General features: G+C 52.1%; 1 protein-coding gene across 1 annotated transcript; it reads right to left on the minus strand.

The window, feature by feature from the left end:
* Window positions 1-2,898: 2,898 nt before the first annotated feature.
* Window positions 2,899-15,375, minus strand: LOC130374871 (gamma-aminobutyric acid receptor subunit rho-2-like). Its single transcript, XM_056581848.1, has 8 exons — window positions 15,249-15,375; window positions 11,261-11,328; window positions 8,322-8,545; window positions 7,639-7,721; window positions 6,374-6,514; window positions 5,319-5,471; window positions 4,664-4,872; window positions 2,899-3,219 (listed from the first exon to the last, which is right to left on the minus strand). Exons 1-8 carry the CDS (start codon window positions 15,373-15,375, stop codon window positions 2,899-2,901), a joined length of 1,326 nt encoding a protein of 441 aa, XP_056437823.1.
* Between the last annotated feature and the right edge of the window lie 3,746 nt (window positions 15,376-19,121).

Consider the following 19,121-nt stretch of genomic DNA (forward strand, 5'->3'; position numbering starts at 1 on the left):
CAGGGAGCATAGCGCGACGCCTCGAAGGGACAGGAGCGCCAACTTAGCTTAATAGCACCGGACGTGTTGACCTTTAACCTCCGGGGATAGGGTCCTCGGCGCGATACCGCGGCTCCGGGGGATTATTGTTCTGCTCTTCAAACTAGTGAGACCCTTCACAGATCCACCAGGGTGTGTTTATTTAGGATTAAAGGATTCCACAGTACTCTCCCAAATCTGGATTAAAGACTGGTGCGCACAATACACACAAGAGAGAGAGTGTGTGTGTGTGTGTGTGTGTGTGTGTGTGTGTGTGTGTGTGTGTGTGTGTGTGTGTGTGTGTGTGTGTGTGTGTGTGTGAGTGATCTTAAAGACGTTTCCGAGTAAGCGTCTGAGCCGAGGCTGCAGCAGCTAGGACCAGGTGCTCTCGTGTTCGTGCGGTTGCTGGTTCGACCCCAACGGTGACCGTCTCACGTCGCCTCTTCTGCAGTAAAGCACGGCCCCAGTAAAGACTCAGGACCCGAGTGGAAGTAGAAGTTGATTTAATAAATGACTTTTGGAAGGTTAGACGGTAAACATGTCAGTGACATCGTGGAGCGCTCTCTCTCCTCTGTATGCACGTCCCATCGCCCGGCTGAACTCATGTGGCATGCTAACACTTTACATTTCTTTCTAAACAGAGACCACCGAGGGAGGCCTTCAAACGTTGCGGCTCCGCGGGGGGGGGGGGGGGTCTCGCTGGGGGAGGCTCACGGTTCCTGTTTTGAAGATGTGCCTCCGAAGGCTGTTTCCCCTGGAGCAGGAGGTGGTTTATATGCTAACTCCGGTACGCTCGAGGGCTAGCTTGTTGCCGGGGCGTCGCAGCGGGGGCCAGGTAGTCGGGTGTACCGGCGTCCCCTCGTTACCCAGCACACCGGGATGTAACCATGGTGACGCCACATTATACAAAAACGAATGGACAGTTAAGGCATTCTGTGACGCAGGGATGATCCACGACGGTGTGCTGTCACCGGGGTGATGCATGAAGCTGTGTGCCTCCTCAGATCACTCTTCAGAGGCTCATGCCTAGGAGTGGATTCTCCCGGTTAGGCCACGCCCACTCGTCATCGTTAAACTATTCTGGGATGGATTTCCATTTTTGGGCGTCTCAGTGTCAAAATGAAAACGTTTGGCGCTGCCTATTTGTCCTGCCGGATAAATGGGTCTGAGTAATGCCTGGAGCGCTGCCAGTGGAGCACCATAGTATGACATTCACCTGGAAAGAGAACCTCGCTCTACTGCAGTCGGCAGAACCCAGGGGGCGGACTGTATCGTTTAGTCCTCTGAGATGAGTTTGGGGGGTGACTCCAGACCGCTGGCCAGCTGACGTGTCTTTAGGGACCGTTCACAGAGTTGGTGATGAGGCAGCAGCTGTCTACAGTAACCTCTCCACACTGCATTCGCCCCCCCCCCCCCCCCCGCTATAAATCACAGGGGACCTGACTCCGACAAACACACGGATGAATAATACATGAACAGCGTTTATGATACAACGCTCTGCCTGGTGTCTCAAGGCCTCGGTGGAGACAGATGGGAGGTGGTCTGCTCCCACAGGCCAGGGCTGCTTTAGAGACGAGTCGCCTGGGGCTCCTGGAACACCCGGACTACACAGAGGACAATGGGTCTACAGAACCAGGGGAAGGTTACATCAGAGTTTACTATCGTAAGATATGTTGCCTTGAGGACAGCGACTGGTGGTTTGTGTTTATGTCAAGAGGATCCCGTTCGAAGCAAGATGGCATGGCGGTGGCCTTTAGGGCGGTTGATCGGAGAGGGTAGAAGCTCCTGGTGGGACCTCCTGCTGCGAGGACTGGGGGCCGTATTGGGCTCGGTCCTAACCGGTGATTGGGCAGCAGTATGTCAGCCTATGGGAATGCGGTCCTTTCGGTTTCGGTTGTTGGTACATCAGGGTGAGTCCAGCAGGGCTAGTAGGTTCTCTGTGTCACACCGTGATGGAGAAGACCCAGCCTCGTCCCTCCGTCACGTTAGGGTGCAGAAGCATTAGCACACGTCAAGTAAAGAACCCCATGCTAGCCGTAACCAAACCAGGAAAACACATCAAATCATTACGATCTTGGTAACATATTGAATAATGAGAGATTGTGATCGGTCCTTTGCGTGTGTTTTTGGGATATCTTTTCTTTAGGTACAGCATGGCTGCGGTTCATCAGCCAGCCCCGGACCTGGACCCAAAGGATCCACAGGGGGTCACCAGAAATCGGCATCGTCTCATCAATTCACAGCCAAACCCGTCGTTAGCCCAGCAGCTTGTTGTCGGGGGGCCCAGGGCCCCGTTAGCCGTCAGTTAGCCATCTGCCCCCGACTCGTTTATTCGCGAGCCTCGATGAGTCTCTCAAGCCACCGGCGCCAGCATCAAGCGTCCAAGTGAATTAGGAAGTTTCCCCCTTAATGATGATGTTAAGAAGTTCTTTCCGACGGTTAGTGGAGAGGATGCCTGATCGGAGCTCCGCTGAGCAACATGAAACATGGATCATTAACACTCGTTTCAGTTCGTTTAGCATCCCGACATCAGTAGAAGGTAATGGACGGGACCTAGGACGCCCCCCGAGCCGTGGTCGTGCACCGGGGGTCGAACCCAGAACCTTTAAGCTCAGAAATAAACACCCTTCTAACTCTACTTTCGTGCCACATTGGATGAATGAATGAGCGATGGATGAATGGGTGAGGGGAGGCTGGTGGAGAACCGTCCGGGCGTGAGCACAGTCCCGTCGGCAGGTCGTGGGGGTCGTATGTCCTCCGGAGCAGGGATGGCTCCAGAACCTCCTGGTGACTCTGCGCTCCAGAACCAAACGGGCCAAAGCGCGCAGAGTTCAGGTCTGAGGAGGAGGGGATGGGGATGGCGGGGAGGGGGGGAGGTCCTCAGCAGTACACGGACCAGTAGATGAGGTTGAAGAAGATGTAGGCACCGGGGAAGATCATGCGGGAGTATGTGTCGATGGCGTGTGTGTTCTGGATGAGCCGGAACCCGCGCAGACCCTTCTTCTTGGTTGCACCCGTGGACTCGGTGTCCAGCGCCAGGTGGACCACCATGCGCTCCTGGCTCTTCTCCGGGGGGGCGTCCGGCGCCTCGGGCTCCCGGGTGTAGCCCGCCAGGCTGTTGGCGTCCGCCTCGCTGTAGGAGCCGTCCAGCATCATGGTCCGGGCGTGGGTCATCCCGCATGTGCAGGGCAGCCCCTGGGCCTGGTCAACAAACAAACAAACAAACAAACAAACACATCAGACCCTAACCCTTAACCCCTGGGCCTGGTCAACAAACAAACAAACAAACAAACAAACACATCAGACCCTAACCCTTAGCCCCTGGGCCTGGTCAACAAACAAACAACCCATCAGACCCTAACCCTTCACCCCTGGGCCTGGTCAACAAACAAACAACCCATCAGACCCTAACCCTTAACCCCTGGGCCTGGTCAACAAACAAACAAACAAACAAACAAACACATCAGACCCTAACCCTTAACCCCTGGGCCTGGTCAACAAACAAACAACCCATCAGACCCTAACCCTTAACCCCTGGGCCTGGTCAACAAACAAACAAACAAACAAACACATCAGACCCTAACCCTTAGCCCCTGGGCCTGGTCAACAAACAAACAACCCATCAGACCCTAACCCTTCACCCCTTGGCCTGGTCAACAAACAAACAAACACATCAGACCCTAACCCTTAGCCCCTAGGCCTGGTCAACAAACAAACAAACAAACAAACAAACAAACCCATCAGACCCTAACCCTTAGCCCCTGGGCCTGGTCAACAAACAAACAACCCATCAGATCCTAACCCTTAACCCCTGGGCCTGGTCAACAAACAAACAACCCATCAGACCCTAACCCTTCACCCCTTGGCCTGGTCAACAAACAAACAAACAAACAAACAAACACATCAGACCCTAACCCTTAACCCCTGGGCCTGGTCAACAAACAAACAACCCATCAGACCCTAACCCTTAACCCCTGGGCCTGGTCAACAAACAAACAAACACATCAGACCCTAACCCTTAGCCCATAGGCCTGGTCAACAAACAAACAAACAAACAAACAAACGCATCAGACCCTAACCCTTAACCCCTGGGCCTGGTCGACAAACAAACAAACACATCAGACCCTAACCCTTAGCCCCTGGGCCTGGCCGACAAACAAACAAACACATCAGACCCTAACCCTTCACCCCTGGGCCTGGTCGACAAACAAACAAACACATCAGACCCTAACCCTTAACCCCTGGGCCTGGTCAACAAACAAACACATCAGACCCTAACCCTTAGCCCCTGGGCCTGGTCAACAAACAAACAAACAAACAAACAAACAAACAAACACATCAGACCCTAACCCTTCACCCCTGGGCCTGGTCGACAAACAAACAACCCATCAGACCCTAACCCTTCACCCCTGGGCCTGGTCAACAAACAAACACATCAGACCCTAACCCTTAGCCCCTGGGCCTGGTCGACAAACAAACTAACGTGTCAGACCCCAACTTACGAGCCCAGCCCTTATGGGAGAACTTGAATTCAATTTAATTGTATCTGTGTAGCCGTTAATCACAGGTACAGTCTCAAAGGGTTCTCATTAGCAAGGAAGAAATCCTGAGAAGGTACGCAGAGTGGGGAGATCCCACTTCTCACCTGCTCGCGGGCCTTGTCCCGCAGCTTGCGGTCCTTGCCGTCCCTCAGCGTGGTCAGGTAGTTGACGGCGGCGTACTCCAGCACGGAGAGGAAGACAAAGACGAAGCTGACCCAGAGGTAGATGTCCACCGCCTTGATGTAGGAGACCCGCGGCATGGAGGCGTTGACCCCCGTGATGATGGTGGACATGGTGAGCACCGTGGTGATACCTGGAGACAGGAGGGAACCATGGTGATACCTTGGTGATACCTGGAGACAGGAGGGAACCATGGGACTCGGACCAGGAACTATTCCAGAGCGAAACCAGTATATCATTCATACATCTTCTATTGTAGCTTTAACACTAAACAGATGTTACTAAGGTCCGTCTACCTCACCCTCTGCCCAGCAGCAATATGCATAAGCAGAGTCTCCACAAGGCTAGCCGACCTGTAGCTAAAGCTAGCCAGCTAGTCTCGTTACGTGGAGGGGGGGCTGACGAGAGGGGAGGGAGTTTCTCCATGGAGATAAATAAAGGTTTGTTCTTTGAACTACACCAACTCTCAATGGGCTCTGTTGGAATGATGTGTGTGGTGGTGAACTCTCCCACTCCCAGGGGCTGACTGGAAGGGGGGAGATAACTCTCCCTCTCTGGGAGGGGGGTTGAGGAGCAGACCTAGGGAGACGCGTGCGGGCACGGCGCGGCGGTCGATCCAGAAGGACACCCAGGAGAGCATCACCATCAGGGTGGCGGGGAAGTAGGTCTGCAGCAGGAAGAAGAAGATGTGGCGCCGCAGGGTGAAGTTGATGTAGAGGCGGTTGTACCAGCCTGGGGGCAGAGGGCAAAGGTCAAGGGTCAACAGCCTGGAGGAAGGAGGGCAAAGGTCACTAGGTAAACAGCTTTGAGGAAGGAGGGCAAAGGTCAGAGGTCAACAGCCTGGAGGAAGGAGGGCAAAGGTCACTAGGTTAACAGCCTTGAGGATGGAGGGCAAAGGTCAGAGGTCAACAGCCTGGAGGAAGGAGGGCAAAGGGTAAAGGTCAACACAATACTGAACAAACCAATACCCAGAACGCACAGACAATGTCTCACTATTCAAGACTCTGCCAGCCTGGAAATATGAAGATATCTTTTGGAAGCTTTCATCAAAACATTTGTTTCTATAAACATACAATCATTCATTCCAACATACATATGTATGTACATACAATCATGTAAACAAACAAACACACACCCACATACTCATCCAAACAAACATATGTACATGCATGCATTCATTCATATAAACATTCATTAATTTATATAAACATATATACATGCATGCATTCATATAAACACAGATTAATTCATACATGTATTCATAAATACATTCAGTCCTACAAACACGCACACATTCATTTGTATAAACATACATCAGACGTGTCCTGGCTCCTCCACTCTAACAGAGAGCCGAGCCTCAGACGTGAAGCAGAGATCCATCAACGCACGACAGCACAGGCAGGAGATGAAGGAACAGAGCAGGGCCGGAGGGAACCACGCAACACAACAAACCCAAACATGGGGGAGCGCTCCTGAGAGCCAGCAAGAGAACGGGGGAGGTGAGCAAGGGACGCTTTAGTGGAAGAGGAGAGGGGGAGAGGAAGAAGAGAAGAAGAGGGGCGGAGAAGAGAGGAAGTGAGAGGCAGAGGGAGGAAGAGGAGCCGAAGAGGAGGAGGAGAGGAAGAGGGAGGTACCGGTGCTGCTGTAGAAGGCCAGTCTGGAGCTGGTGTGGAACTTCTGGATGAGGAACTGGGAGAGGGAGATGCGGTCGTCGGTGCTCAGAGACTCATCTCCGCTCTTCCAGTACAGCATGAGGTCCTCGTCCGTGTAGGCGTCTGGACGGGGTTAGACAGTACAGAGACAGGTCATTAAGGAGCAGGTAGGGGTTAGACAGTACAGAGACAGGTCATTAAGGAGCAGGTAGGGGTTAGACAGTACAGAGACAGGTCATGAAGGAGCAGGTAGGGGTTAGACAGTACAGAGACAGGTCATTAAGGAGCAGGTAGGGTTAGACAGTACAGACAGGTCATTAAGGAGCAGGTAGGGGTTAGACAGTACAGAGACAGGTCATTAAGGAGCAGGTAGGGGTTAGACAGTACAGAGAGAGGTCATTAAGGAGCAGCGAGGGGTTAAACAGTACAGAGACAGGTCATTGAGGAGCAGGTAGGGGTTAGACAGTACAGAGACAGGTCATTAAGGAGCAGGTAGGGTTAGACAGTACAGAGACAGGTCATTAAGGAGCAGGTAGGGGTTAGACAGTACAGAGACAGGTCATTAAGGAGCAGGTAGGGGTTAGACAGTACAGAGAGAGGTCATTAAGGAGCAGGTAGGGGTTAGACAGTACAGAGACAGGTCATTAAGGAGCAGGTAGGGGTTAGACAGTACAGAGACAGGTCATTAAGGAGCAGGTAGGGGTTAGACAGTACAGAGACAGGTCATTAAGGAGGGGTAACTTCAGGGGTCACGTTCTGCAGCCCAGGACAGTTAGAATCCTGTATTATGAAGATGATCATCTTTCATATGAACTGTTCTGTCTCTTGACGTTCCTAAAGTTTATAATGCCAATAATTATGTAAAATAAAAGCCAGTCTTTAGGCCTCGTGTCAACAGCTTGGTATGAAGACGTGTCTCATAGGAATTCTTGTGTTGTTTATGCAGATGAGAAGGTGGGAGGGGGGCCAACAGTCTGCTCTGTAATCAAACTCACAGCCAGTCCTTAACGTGCGAGTGTGTGCGTATCTGTGTGTGTGTGTGTGTGTGTGTGTGTGTGTGTGTGTGTGTGTGTGTGTGTGTGTGTGTGTGTGTGTGTGTGTGTGTGTGTGTGTGTGTGTGTGTGTCTGTGTGTGTGTGTGTGTGTGTGTGTGTGTGTGTGTGTTAGTATGTGTGTGTGTGTGTGGGTGTTAGTATGTGTGTGTGTGTGTGTGTGTGTGTGTGTGTGTGTGTGTGTGTGTGGTCTCACAGCTCTCCAGCTCCAGGGTACAGGTCTGTGAGTCCAGCGGGAAGCGGCTGAAGTCCATGTTGCAGGCGGCCGTCACGGTGACCCTGAGGACAGACCACACGTCAGGACCCGGGGCCCGTAGACCGCCACCCCACCCGGGGCCCGTAGACCTCCACCCCACCTGGGGCCCGTAGACCTCCACCCCACCCGGGGCCCGTAGACCTCCACCCCACCCGGGGCCTGTAGACCTCCACCCGACCCTGTAGACCAACAGCCCACCTGGGACATGGTCCCAACTCATCTGTACTACAGCTGGTCCAGGACCTCAGGAAGTGCTTCAGGAGTCATGGTTTGAAGATGGTTTGAAGATGGTTGGAAGAGGGTTGAGATTGTTTGACGAGGTTTGAAAATGTTTTGAGATGATTTGAAGAGGTTTGAGTTGGTTTGACGAGGTTTGAGAGGGTCTGAGATGGTTTGATGAGGTTTGAGATGGTCTGAGATGGTTTGAGGAGGTTTGAGTTGGTTTGACGAGGTTTGTAGATGGTCTGAGATGGTTTGAGGAGGTTTGAGTTGGTTTGACGAGGTTTGTAGATGGTCTGAGATGGTTTGATGAGGTTTGAGATGGTCTGAGATGGTTTGATGAGGTTTGAAGAGGTTTCAGATGGTTTTGAAGATGGTTTGAGGGTGTCTGAGGGGCTCCTCACCTCAGACTGTACAGCACGTGGCCGTCGGGGAACACCCTGAGCATGATGTTGTCCGTGGTGGTGTCGTGGATGAAGGAGCGCTTGGAGTGCACGAAGAACACGTCGGGCACCCAGATCTTCTTCACCAGCCGCCCGTCGAAGGTCATGCTCTTGTTGGTGGAGCTGGGGAAGGCCAGCCTCTCGTCCTTCCAGTAGTGCCTCAGGTACAGGGTCATGGTGAAGTCCTGGGGGGGGGGGGGGGGGGGTATGTTAGCAGACACCCAGGATCTGTGTTCATACGTTATCAGCGTATGGAATCATCCAGCGTCGGCCAGTGACACTGAGTGTACGATGCTTAATGTGTGACACTGAGTGTACGATGCTTAATGTGTGACACTGAGTGTACGATGCTTAATGTGTGACACTGAGTGTACGATGCTTAATGTGTGACACTGAGTGTACGATGCTTAATGTGTGACACTGAGTGTACGATGCTGAATGTGTGACACTGAGTGTACGATGCTTAGTGTCTGATACTGAGTGTATGATGTTTAGTGTGTGATGCTTAGTGTCTGATATACTGAGTGTATGATGTTTAGTGTATGATGCTTCGTGTCTGACACTGATGCAGGGATTAACCTGCTGGGGATTATATAGCGCCGCCTCTACGGCACTCAGACATATGTCCTCAATCTGAGAACAGCTCACATGTCGTTTGCCAACCGCTGGCTTAAGGCAGCCGTATGGGGAAAGCCCTCCATCGTCCCGTGGTGCTCTCTGTTGCTATGCAAACAAAATATTCTGTTGCTATGCAAACAGAATATTCCCAGGCTGTCCTCTCCCCCCCCCCCCACCCCCCCACCCCGCCCAGGAGATCATCCTCATGGTGTTACGTAAGGCCGGGTACCACGACCGCAGCCTCACTTTATCCTCCACCCAGTCGCCGTGGAAACCTTTGATGTTGCCTTTGTCTCCAAGAACGTGGAAATCAAAGGGCTTCCCTCCAATCAGTGAACTCGCCTCATTTGAAGATGTTTGATCTCCGGAGTCTGTGTGGGAGGACAGGATGGAGCAGTCGTCAGGGTGTTGGACTTCCAGCTGGAAGGTTCTTGGTTCCGTCCCAATTTCCACAGTTTACTTGCAAGGAGTACTTGCTCCTGGATGACACTGATCTCAATTCACTTTCTAACCCCTACTTGCTCCTGAATGACACTGATCCCAATTTACTGTTTAACCCGTAGCTGCTACTGAACGTCATTTGAATTCACTGTAAGTCGGTTTGAATCAAAGTGTCTAATCAACAACACCAAACAGTCTACATTCGGGTACGTTTGCGTCCACCAGCCGTAACGGACATTGAGCGTTTCTACTGCTTCAAGTCTTTGACCAATCGATGGTCTGGGAGTACGGCCTCGCGTTTAAACCGAGGTGTCGTGAAATCAAAACGTTCACTGCACACCAATCAAGAAGACGCTCCAAGGTTTGACTAAACGATCCGCTGAGAAAAGTTATTCCTGGGCTGATAGTCACATGACCGCGCCCACACCGAGCCGGTCCTCCCCCATCTGCTCCGAAACAATTACATTGAAATCCCGGCGTTCCAAATGAAACCTAATCCCCAGTTTGTCCTACACGGAGCTTAGGGGGCACCAGAATGACACTATGGAATCCAATTTGTGAGCCCGTGCAGAAGGCTGCTTTAATTATATTAGCACACACGACGTCTGGCTGAACAAAGCAAACAATCCCAGCCACCCGTTCTCCGGGCCTGCCTCGGAATTGAACTGCCAACTGGAAGACGACTTGTACATATTTAGCTAGGCGCCCGCTATGCTAACTTAGCGGGTGCCAATAGATAAAACCGTCTGCTGGTCATGCTCATTACGTGTGAGCAGTGCTTAAGTTAAGGTAAGGGCTGGGTGGGTGAGCTAAAGTCAGGGTCGGACTCAGGCGGCAGAGGTGCGTTGTGTTGAACTGTACATCGTTCTGGATAATCTGCATCGGTTGTCCCCCCAAGGGGCAGAGGGGGGGGGGGGGGGGGGGGGGGGGGGCGGCTCCAGCAGCCTCCAGCTACTCCTGACGTCGCCCTCCTAATGGTCGTTCCCTCCAGACCTGCAGAGCGGCTGAATTATGAATCTGATTAATAATGAATGTAGAAGCCAGCGAGAGTTGGAGCCGGTTGTGGCCGATACTACTCTTCCGTTCGGTAAGGCGTGGCGTCTGTGGCGGTGATGTCTCTCGCTACACGCCACCTAGGACACCTCTGCAACAGGTGTGAGGCCTCAGTGTGCTCAGTTTGTGTTCAGTGTGTTTAGTCGGTTGTGTTCAGTGTGTTCAGTGTGTTGTGTTCAGTTTGTGTTCAGTGTGTTCAGTGTGTTGTGTGTTCAATGTGTAGTGTGTTCAGTGTGTTCAGTGTGTAGTGTGTTCAGTGTGTAGTGTGTTCAGTGTGTTCAGTGTGTTGTGTGTTCAATGTGTAGTGTGTTCAGTGTGTAGTGTGTTCAGGGTGTAGTGGTTTCAGTGTGTAGTGCTCAGTGTGTAATGTGTTCAGAGTGTAGTGTGTTCAGTGTGTTCAGTGTGTTGTGTTCAGTTTGTGTTCAGTGTGTTCAGTGTGTTGTGTGTTCAATGTGTAGTGTGTTCAGTGTGTTCAGTGTGTAGTGTGTTCAGTGTGTAGTGTGTTCAGTGTGTTCAGTGTGTTGTGTGTTCAATGTGTAGTGTGTTCAGTGTGTAGTGTGTTCAGTGTGTAGTGTGTTCAGTGTGTAGTGTGTTCAGTGTGTAGTGTGTTCAGTGTGTTCAGTGTGTAGTGTGTTCAGTGTGTAGTGTGTTCAGTGTGTAGTGGTTTCAGTGTGTAGTGCTCAGTGTGTAATGTGTTCAGAGTGTTGTGTTCAGCTGAGTCCCGTCGGTCGGGGCCAGCTGAGGCTCCTCCTCCCTCCCCACGCCCACGCCCGGTCAGAGGAGCTCACCATGTCCACCTCGGAGATGCTGTCCAGGCTCTCCACCTGGACGTCCACGCCCACGGGCACGGCGGGGCCTGAGGAGACAACGGCACTCTGATTAGCATTCAGGCAGAGCGCACCGGGCAGGAAATGTCACGTCTTCATCTCCCGCCGGCTGCGATGGCAGATAGCAGACCAGGCCGTTGCTGGACCAGAAGTTATTCAGACCCACGTAACAATAAAGAAAGTTAGGATGGGTTCTTGGTTGCTCATCTAATAATCATCATCATCCATCACTTTCTGGAGTCCTTTGGATCTTTGACATTTTGGGGGAACCAGCGCTGGTGTGAGTCTACTGCAGAACAGAGTTAAACAAACCCAAGCTCACGCCGGCTCCCCCTGACTGAACACCAAGCCGTCTGCTCGGTAATGAACAGAGTTCTGTTTACTAGGAGGGGTGTCGCTTCAGAGGCTGTCACTATTCATACTTTATGTCCTTGTTCTTATCTGCCTGCATTGATACCGTCATGCACGGCGCTTCCCTTAGTGTTCAACTTACACATTGTGTAAACAAACCATCTAAACACCAGCCTGTTGTGGAGATCCAACCCCAGAAGAACCGTCAATAAGGAACCAATATGTCAATCTAATCAATGGTCAATAAGAAAACCAATGTGTCAATCTAATCATCCATCAATATGAAACCGATACGCCAATCAACGGTCTGAGGTCAGCCTGGTCTGATATCCATTCCTGGGTCCCGTTGTCCTCGGCGATACCACAAACAGATCCCCCTCCTTCCTCCTCTTCGTCTTCATCATGCTGGTCTGTCGGGTCAGCACCCCCCCCCCCCCCCCCCTTGCCAGGGTTTGTTTAATCTCCCCGACGACCGCGGGCCAAGCTCACGTAACCGGTGGCAACCAGAAAGGGAAGGGTATTAGCTCATGACCAGCGCTGGCGTAAGCACCAGCTGTGTGCCCTCACATCCTCGCACAACCACAGGCCTGCCCCCTCCACCCTCCACCAACCCTCCACCCTCCTCCACCACCAACCCTCCACCACCACCCTCCACCCTCCACCAACCCTCCTCCCCTCCTCCACCCTCCACCCTCCACCACCCTCCACCCCTCCACCACCCTCCACCCTCCACCAACCCTCCACCACCACCCTCCACCCTCCACCAACCCTCCTCCCCTCCTCCACCCTCCACCCTCCACCACCCTCCACCCTCCACCAACCCTCCACCCCTCCACCACCCTCCACCCTCCACCAACCCTCCACCACCACCCTCCACCCTCCACCACCCTCCTCCACCCCTCCACCACCCTCCACCCTCCACCAACCCTCCACCACCACCCTCCACCCTCCACCACCCTCCACCCTCCACCAACCCTCCACCAACCCTCCACCCCTCCACCCTCCTCCACCCTCCACCACCCTCCACCCTCCTCCACCCCTCCACCACCCTCAACCCTCCACCACTCCTCAACCCTCCTCCACCCTCCAACCTCCTCCACCCTCCATCCTCCACCCTCCTCCACCCTCCAACCTCCTCCACCCTCCACCCCTCCAAATCGTTATCCTTGAATAAATGCACATTTTGTAAATTTTTTTGAGAATGTTTATCTGTTGCTAAGCATTGTTGGCCACATGTTGATGATTTCCACGGAGACGGCAGAAAGCAGACAGCGATCTGTTTTGTAGTCATCGCCCGACCAGGGGTAATAAGTTCGGTTCCATGTCCTTCCCCATGGAACTGAACTGAATACACCATCAGTGTGCGCAGTGCGTGTTCAGAGTGTGTTCAGAGTGTGTTCAGAGTGTGTTCAGTGTGTGTTCAGTGTGTGTTCAGAGTGTGTTCAGTGTGTGTTCAGTGTGTGTTCAGTGTGTGTTCAGTGTGTGTTCAGTGTGTGTTCAGTGTGTGTTCAGTGTGTGTTCAGAGTGTGTTCAGAGTGTGTTCAGTGTGTGTTAAGTGTGTGTTCAGTGTGTGTTCAGTGTGTGTTCAGTGTGTGTTCAGTGTGTGTTCAGAGTGTGTTCAGTGTGTGTTCAGTGTGTGTTCAGTGTGTGTTCAGTGTGTGTTCAGTGTGTGTTCAGTGTATTCCGCCACTGGGCCGGATGTTGCTCCCTCTCTGTCTCTGATCTGAGGTGAAAAGGCAAGCCTGTTTCCATGGTTTCATCGTTCAACCCCAGGACCCTGGGGACCGCGTTGAGATGCTGACACGCCCTGTGGATGCTCCCGCCCACACACAGATTATTGGATTGCAGCAGGGTGCTCTGGCACAAAGCCACCGCCGGTCAGGCAGGAAGTGGAGATCCTCCACACGCCGGGAACGAGGAGGAACTGAAGCAGTGGGTCAGTGGATCAGAGACCATCGCAGAACTGTCTCATTACTTAGTCATTTAGCTTTTCCGAATAAATAAAACAGAAGTAGCAGATAGGGGTTAGACAGTACAGAGACAGGTCATTGAGGAGCAGGTAGGGGTTAGACAGTACAGAGACAGGTCATTAAGGTCCAGGTAGGGGTTAGACAGTACAGAGACAGGTCATTAAGGAGCAGGTAGGGGTTAGACAGTACAGAGACAGGTCATTAAGGAGCAGGTAGGGGTTAGACAGTACAGAGACAGGTCATTAAGGAGCAGGTAGGGGTTAGACAGTACAGAGACATGTCATTAAGGAGCAGGTAGGGGTTAGACAGTACAGAGACAGGTCATTAAGGAGCAGGTAGGGGTTGGACAGTACAGAGACAGGTCATTAAGGAGCAGGTAGGGGTTAGACAGTACAGAGACAGGTCATTAAGGAGCAGGTAGGGGTTGGACAGTACAGAGACAGGTCATTAAGGAGCAAGTAGGGGTTAGATAGTACAGAGACAGGTCATTAAGGAGCAGGTAGGGGTTAGACAGTACAGACAGGTCATTAAGGAGCAGGTAGGGGTTAGACAGTACAGAGACAGGTCATTAAGGAGCAGGTAGGGGTTAGACAGTACAGACAGGTCATTAATGAGCAGGTAGGGGTTAGACAGTACAGAGACAGGTCATTAAGGAGCAGGTAGGGGTTAGACAGTACAGAGACAGGTCATTAAGGAGCAGGTAGGGGTCAGAGGGCATCTTGCTCACTGATGCCTAAAGATAGACTGAGGTCATCCGGAATCGAACCCACAACCTCTGAGCTCGGGGCCGACCACTCTAACCGCTACTCTGTCCAGCCCGTCAAGACGTTGCATTCTGGGATGCGGTGGATTCCAGACGGTAAGGACGCTGACAGCGGAGACTCAAATGTAAACACATTTTAAATCTTCCAGCGCTGGTTTCCTGTGCCAGCCACGGGTCAGGCGGCGGTCGACCAGACGTCAACGCGTGGACGGACCGGCCGCCATGCCGCCCCCCTCCCCCCCCGTCCACTACGACCACGACATCAAGCCCAATCCCATTTCTACCCCTTACCCCTCCCCCTTGTTTTGAAGGGGTAAGGATAAGGGGTAAGGGGAAGGGGTAAGGGGTAAGGGGTAAGGGGTAAGGGGTAAGGGGAAAGGGGAAAGGGGAAAGGGGAAAGGGGAAGGGGAAGGGGTAAGGGGTAGAAATGGGATTGGGCCCAAGAAATGGGATTGGGCCCAAGTGACAACCACCCCGGGAGTCCAGTGGCGGCTCCCGGAGGGTCCAGGGGCCCGGGCCAGGGCAGGGGCCCCCCCAGCAGAGACTCAGAGGGGTCCATACCCCAAATGTAATCTACACTGTAGTCTAAACGTAGTCCTTATGATTGGCTACAGCCCCAATGCGAGCCGTTGGAAATGACGTCAGATCACAGAGCTGAACCGTGCGATAAAAGCGCTGAAGTGGAACCGCGCTGGCACCCGCAGTGTGCCGCGCTCGAGGCGTCGTGGTGTCAGCTCTGGATTAAAAATACCCGTCACACATCACTCCTCCAGAGGTGGTGTCAGACGCACCTGAACGCCGGCAGACAGCACCGGTGTGATCCTTAAATCATCAAATAAACCCCGACTACAGTGAGTCACTTGACACCGCAGAGTCTGGGAGTCCTCGGTTCCGCGGGCGGGTTTGTGTTTGGTGCCGCGCGTGCGACCGCCGTGCCCCTCTCTGGCGCAGCTCGGATTATGCACGGACACGACCCCGGGGTGGGGCCACATGTTACGGAGGACTGGGGACACTGCCAACCCCGCTTACACTCTTCCCCCCCCCCCCCCCCCCCCCCCCCCCCCCCGACGGCCTCACATGAGCAGCCCTCAGCCACACGGCCTCACGCACCCCACGCAGGGGACGGCCCCCGCCAGGACAGAGGTTGTGGGTTCCATCCCCGGGGAGCACAGCCTTAACACCAGGCTGTGCTCCCTTAGAGCGAGATGCCCTCTGACCCCTTCCTGTTCCTTAATGACATAAAGCTGAATTCACTCTCTAACCCCTACCTGCTCCTTAATGACCTGTCTCTGTACTGTCTAACCCCTACCTGCTCCTTAATGACCTGTCTCTGTACTGTCTAACCCCTACCTGCTCCTTAATGACCTGTCTCTGTACTGTCTAACCCCTACCTGCTCCTTAATGACCTGTCTCTGTACTGTCTAACCCCTACCTGCTCCTTAATGACCTGTCTCTGTACTGTCTAACCCCTACCTGCTCCTTAATGACCTGTCTCTGTACTGTCTAACCCCTACCTGCTCCTTAACGACCTGTCTCTGTACTGTCTAACCCCTACCTGCTCCTTAACGACCTGTCTCTGTACTGTCTAACCCCTACCTGCTCCTTAATGACCTGTCTCTGTACTGTCTAACCCCTACTTGCTCCTTAATGACCTGTCTCTGTACTGTCTAACCCCTACCTGCTCCTTAATGACCTGTCTCTGTACTGTCTATCCCCTACCTGCTACTTGACGACATGTCTCTGTACTGTCTAACCCCTACCTGCTCCTTAATGACCTGTCTCTGTACTGTCTAACCCCTACCTGCTCCTTAATGACCTGTCTCTGTACTGTCTAACCCCTACCTGCTCCTTAATGATCTGTCTCTGTACTGTCTAACCCCTACCTGCTCCTTAATGACCTGTCTCTCTACTGTCTAACCCATACCTGCTCCTTCGTGCCATGCGGCTGAATTCACTGTAACTCACTCTGGGTAAAGAGGATCTGCTGAAGGACTTAAAGCGAATACAGCTGTTTATTTGGTGCGTTCGGAGGGTTTAATGATGCTCCACCATCTGGATTAATTTATTAATAAAGTGTCACACGCCTACGCTTGGCTCCGCCCACCTGTCAATCCCCGGCGCCGGCGAGCCAAGCAGGAAGTGTTTCTATAAGAGGCTTTGGTCGGCCACAATGGGGCCATGTCTGAAACCACTCCCTCCCTCCTAATCCCCGTATGGACACCACTGTAACACCACTATATCACTGCCGTATCACCACTATATAACCACCGTATCACCACTATATCACTGCCGTATCACCACTATATAACCACTGTAACACCACTATATCACTGCCGTATCACCACTATATAACCACTGTAACACCACTATATCACTGCCGTATCACCACTATATAACCACTGTAACACCACTATATCACTGCCGTATCACCACTATATAACCACTGTAACACCACTATATCACTGCCGTATCACCACTATATAACCACCGTATCACCACTATATCACTGCCGTATCACCACTATATAACCACTGTATCACCACTATATCACTGCCGTATCACCACTATATAACCACTGTATCACCACTATATCACTGCCGTATCACCACTATATAACCACTGTAACACCACTATATCACTGCCGTATCACCACTATATAACCACTGTAACACCACTATATCACTGCCGTATCACCACTATATAACCACTGTATCACCACTATATCACTGCCGTATCACCACTATATAACCACTGTAACACCACTATATCACTGCCGTATCACCACTATATAACCACTGTAACACCACTATATCACTGCCGTATCACCACTATATAACCACTGTATCACCACTATATAACCACTGTATCACCACTATATCACCACCGTAACACAACCGTAACACAACCGTATCACCACCGTAACACAACCGTATCACCACCGTAACACAACCGTATCACCACCGTAACACAACCGTATCACCACCGTATCACCACCGTATCACCACCGTAACACAACCGTATCACCACCGTATCACCACCGTAACACCACCGTATCACCACCGTATCACCACCATAACACCAGATGAGAACCCCAATGCATCATAGGATGGAAGTAAGGATAAGTGCAATCGGCCGGACTCTCCTCTGACGGTGCATTAAGGGTATTATGGGCTATATCGGGAACAGTATGAGGCACTAACACACGGCGGACTGAACAGTGCACCTTAAAGGTTGCATCAGCGATGTTGGGGGACGTCCCTTCTGTTGGCATTTGAAGCGAGATCCCAAACAAACAGAGCCCGCTCGCCCCTCCCTTCTGTGTTTCGTGCCTCCAGGAAATCATCATGAACGCAGCGCAAAACCCTTCAACACTTTATTTATTTTGGTTTTGAGTGGTTGGTAGTACCATTTGATTTAGTGTACGATCTCAGTGTATGGGCTGCCTACAGAGACGCTTTTTTTGACGGCCTGCTTACGGGGCGGGCAGCTAGCGGATCGTGAGGAAAGATGAATTTGATCATTTATGTTTCGGCCTAGCATCGCTGATTCAACCTTTAAGGGGCCAGGGGGAGGGGGGGAGGGCGTCCATCAGCAAGCCTTCAGCCGGCCAGCAGAGTGCCCGACGGACTGAGCCTAGCTGTTTAGCATGAAGCTAGCTGTTTAGCATGAAGCTAGCTGTTTAGCATGAAGCTAGCTGTTTAACATGAAGCGAGCTGTTTAAATAAAGACGTTTGGGATGAGGCTGGAATGAAGCTACCAGTTTGGCATGAAGCTAACTGTATAGCATGAAGCTAGCATTTAACAAAATGTCTAGCATGAAGCTAGTCGTTTAGCATGAAGCTAGTCGTTTAGCGTAAAGTTAGCTGTCTAGCATGAAACTGTCTGTCTATCAACACTAGCATGGAACTCGCTGTACAGCGTGAGGCTAGCTGATTAGCATGAGGCTAGCTGCGGTTCGTCCTGCCCTCCACTGCGGTGCTGCGGAGTGCGTTGGTGGAACGAGAGCAACGCTGTGTGTTGCTGAAAAACAGCAGACAGAGGAGGGGCTCCAGAGGGGGTCCGCATCCTCGTCTGCAGCGCCGGCAGGGGGGGGACGCCCAGCGGGGTCCGCCCCCAGCCCCCAGGACTCGGTGGTTCAACCAAGAAGAAGCTTAAGTTTTAATTGGATTTCTAAATCCCACGGCGTCAATTGAGGTGTAGAGCAGAAATACAGCATTGTTGAAATACACAGCGGGGTTAAAATACACAGACGCAGACAGCTAGCTCCATGCTAGGGCCACACAGGCATCATGCTAGACAGCTAGCCTCATGCTAGACAGCAAGACAGCTAGATTTATGCCAAACAGCTTCATTGTGAACGGCTAGCTTCATGCTAAACAGCTAGCAACATGATAGACAGCTACCTACATGCTAAACGGATAGCATCACACGGCAGATAGCTTCACACTAGATTCACGCGCCAGATAGCCCGCTTAAAACAGCTAGCTCCACGCTTGACAGCTAGCTTAATGCTAGAGGTGATAATGCTCTGCACAAAACTATCCAAAAGACAGAAACTAAACATTTTCTTTCTCGACGCTTCTTAGGAGGCAGAATGTCAGCTTCTGACTCGCTTTGCATCCGTAATACAGTTAGAGACTCTGAAACCTGCAGAACACGGGGCAGCAGAATATGACCTTTTTGGATGATTATATAACAGTATTATGGGCTACTTTATGAGCGAACTGACCTATCTGTT

The sequence above is a fragment of the Gadus chalcogrammus genome, chromosome 21, assembly GCF_026213295.1.
Source record: "Gadus chalcogrammus isolate NIFS_2021 chromosome 21, NIFS_Gcha_1.0, whole genome shotgun sequence".
NCBI lineage: Eukaryota > Metazoa > Chordata > Actinopteri > Gadiformes > Gadidae > Gadus > Gadus chalcogrammus.

Bases quoted from the DNA above. Each gene is read 5' to 3' on its own strand.
- LOC130374871 (XM_056581848.1), bottom strand. From the start codon at position 15,375: ATGTGGCCCCACCCCGGGGTCGTGTCCGTGCATAATCCGAGCTGCGCC. The intron at 8,546-11,260 runs GTGAGCTCCTCT...CCCCCCCCCCAG, and splicing joins GCATCTCCGAGGTGGACATG to GACTTCACCATGACCCTGTA. The intron at 6,515-7,638 runs GTGAGACCACAC...AACCCCGTCCAG, and splicing joins TACCCTGGAGCTGGAGAGCT to ACGCCTACACGGACGAGGAC.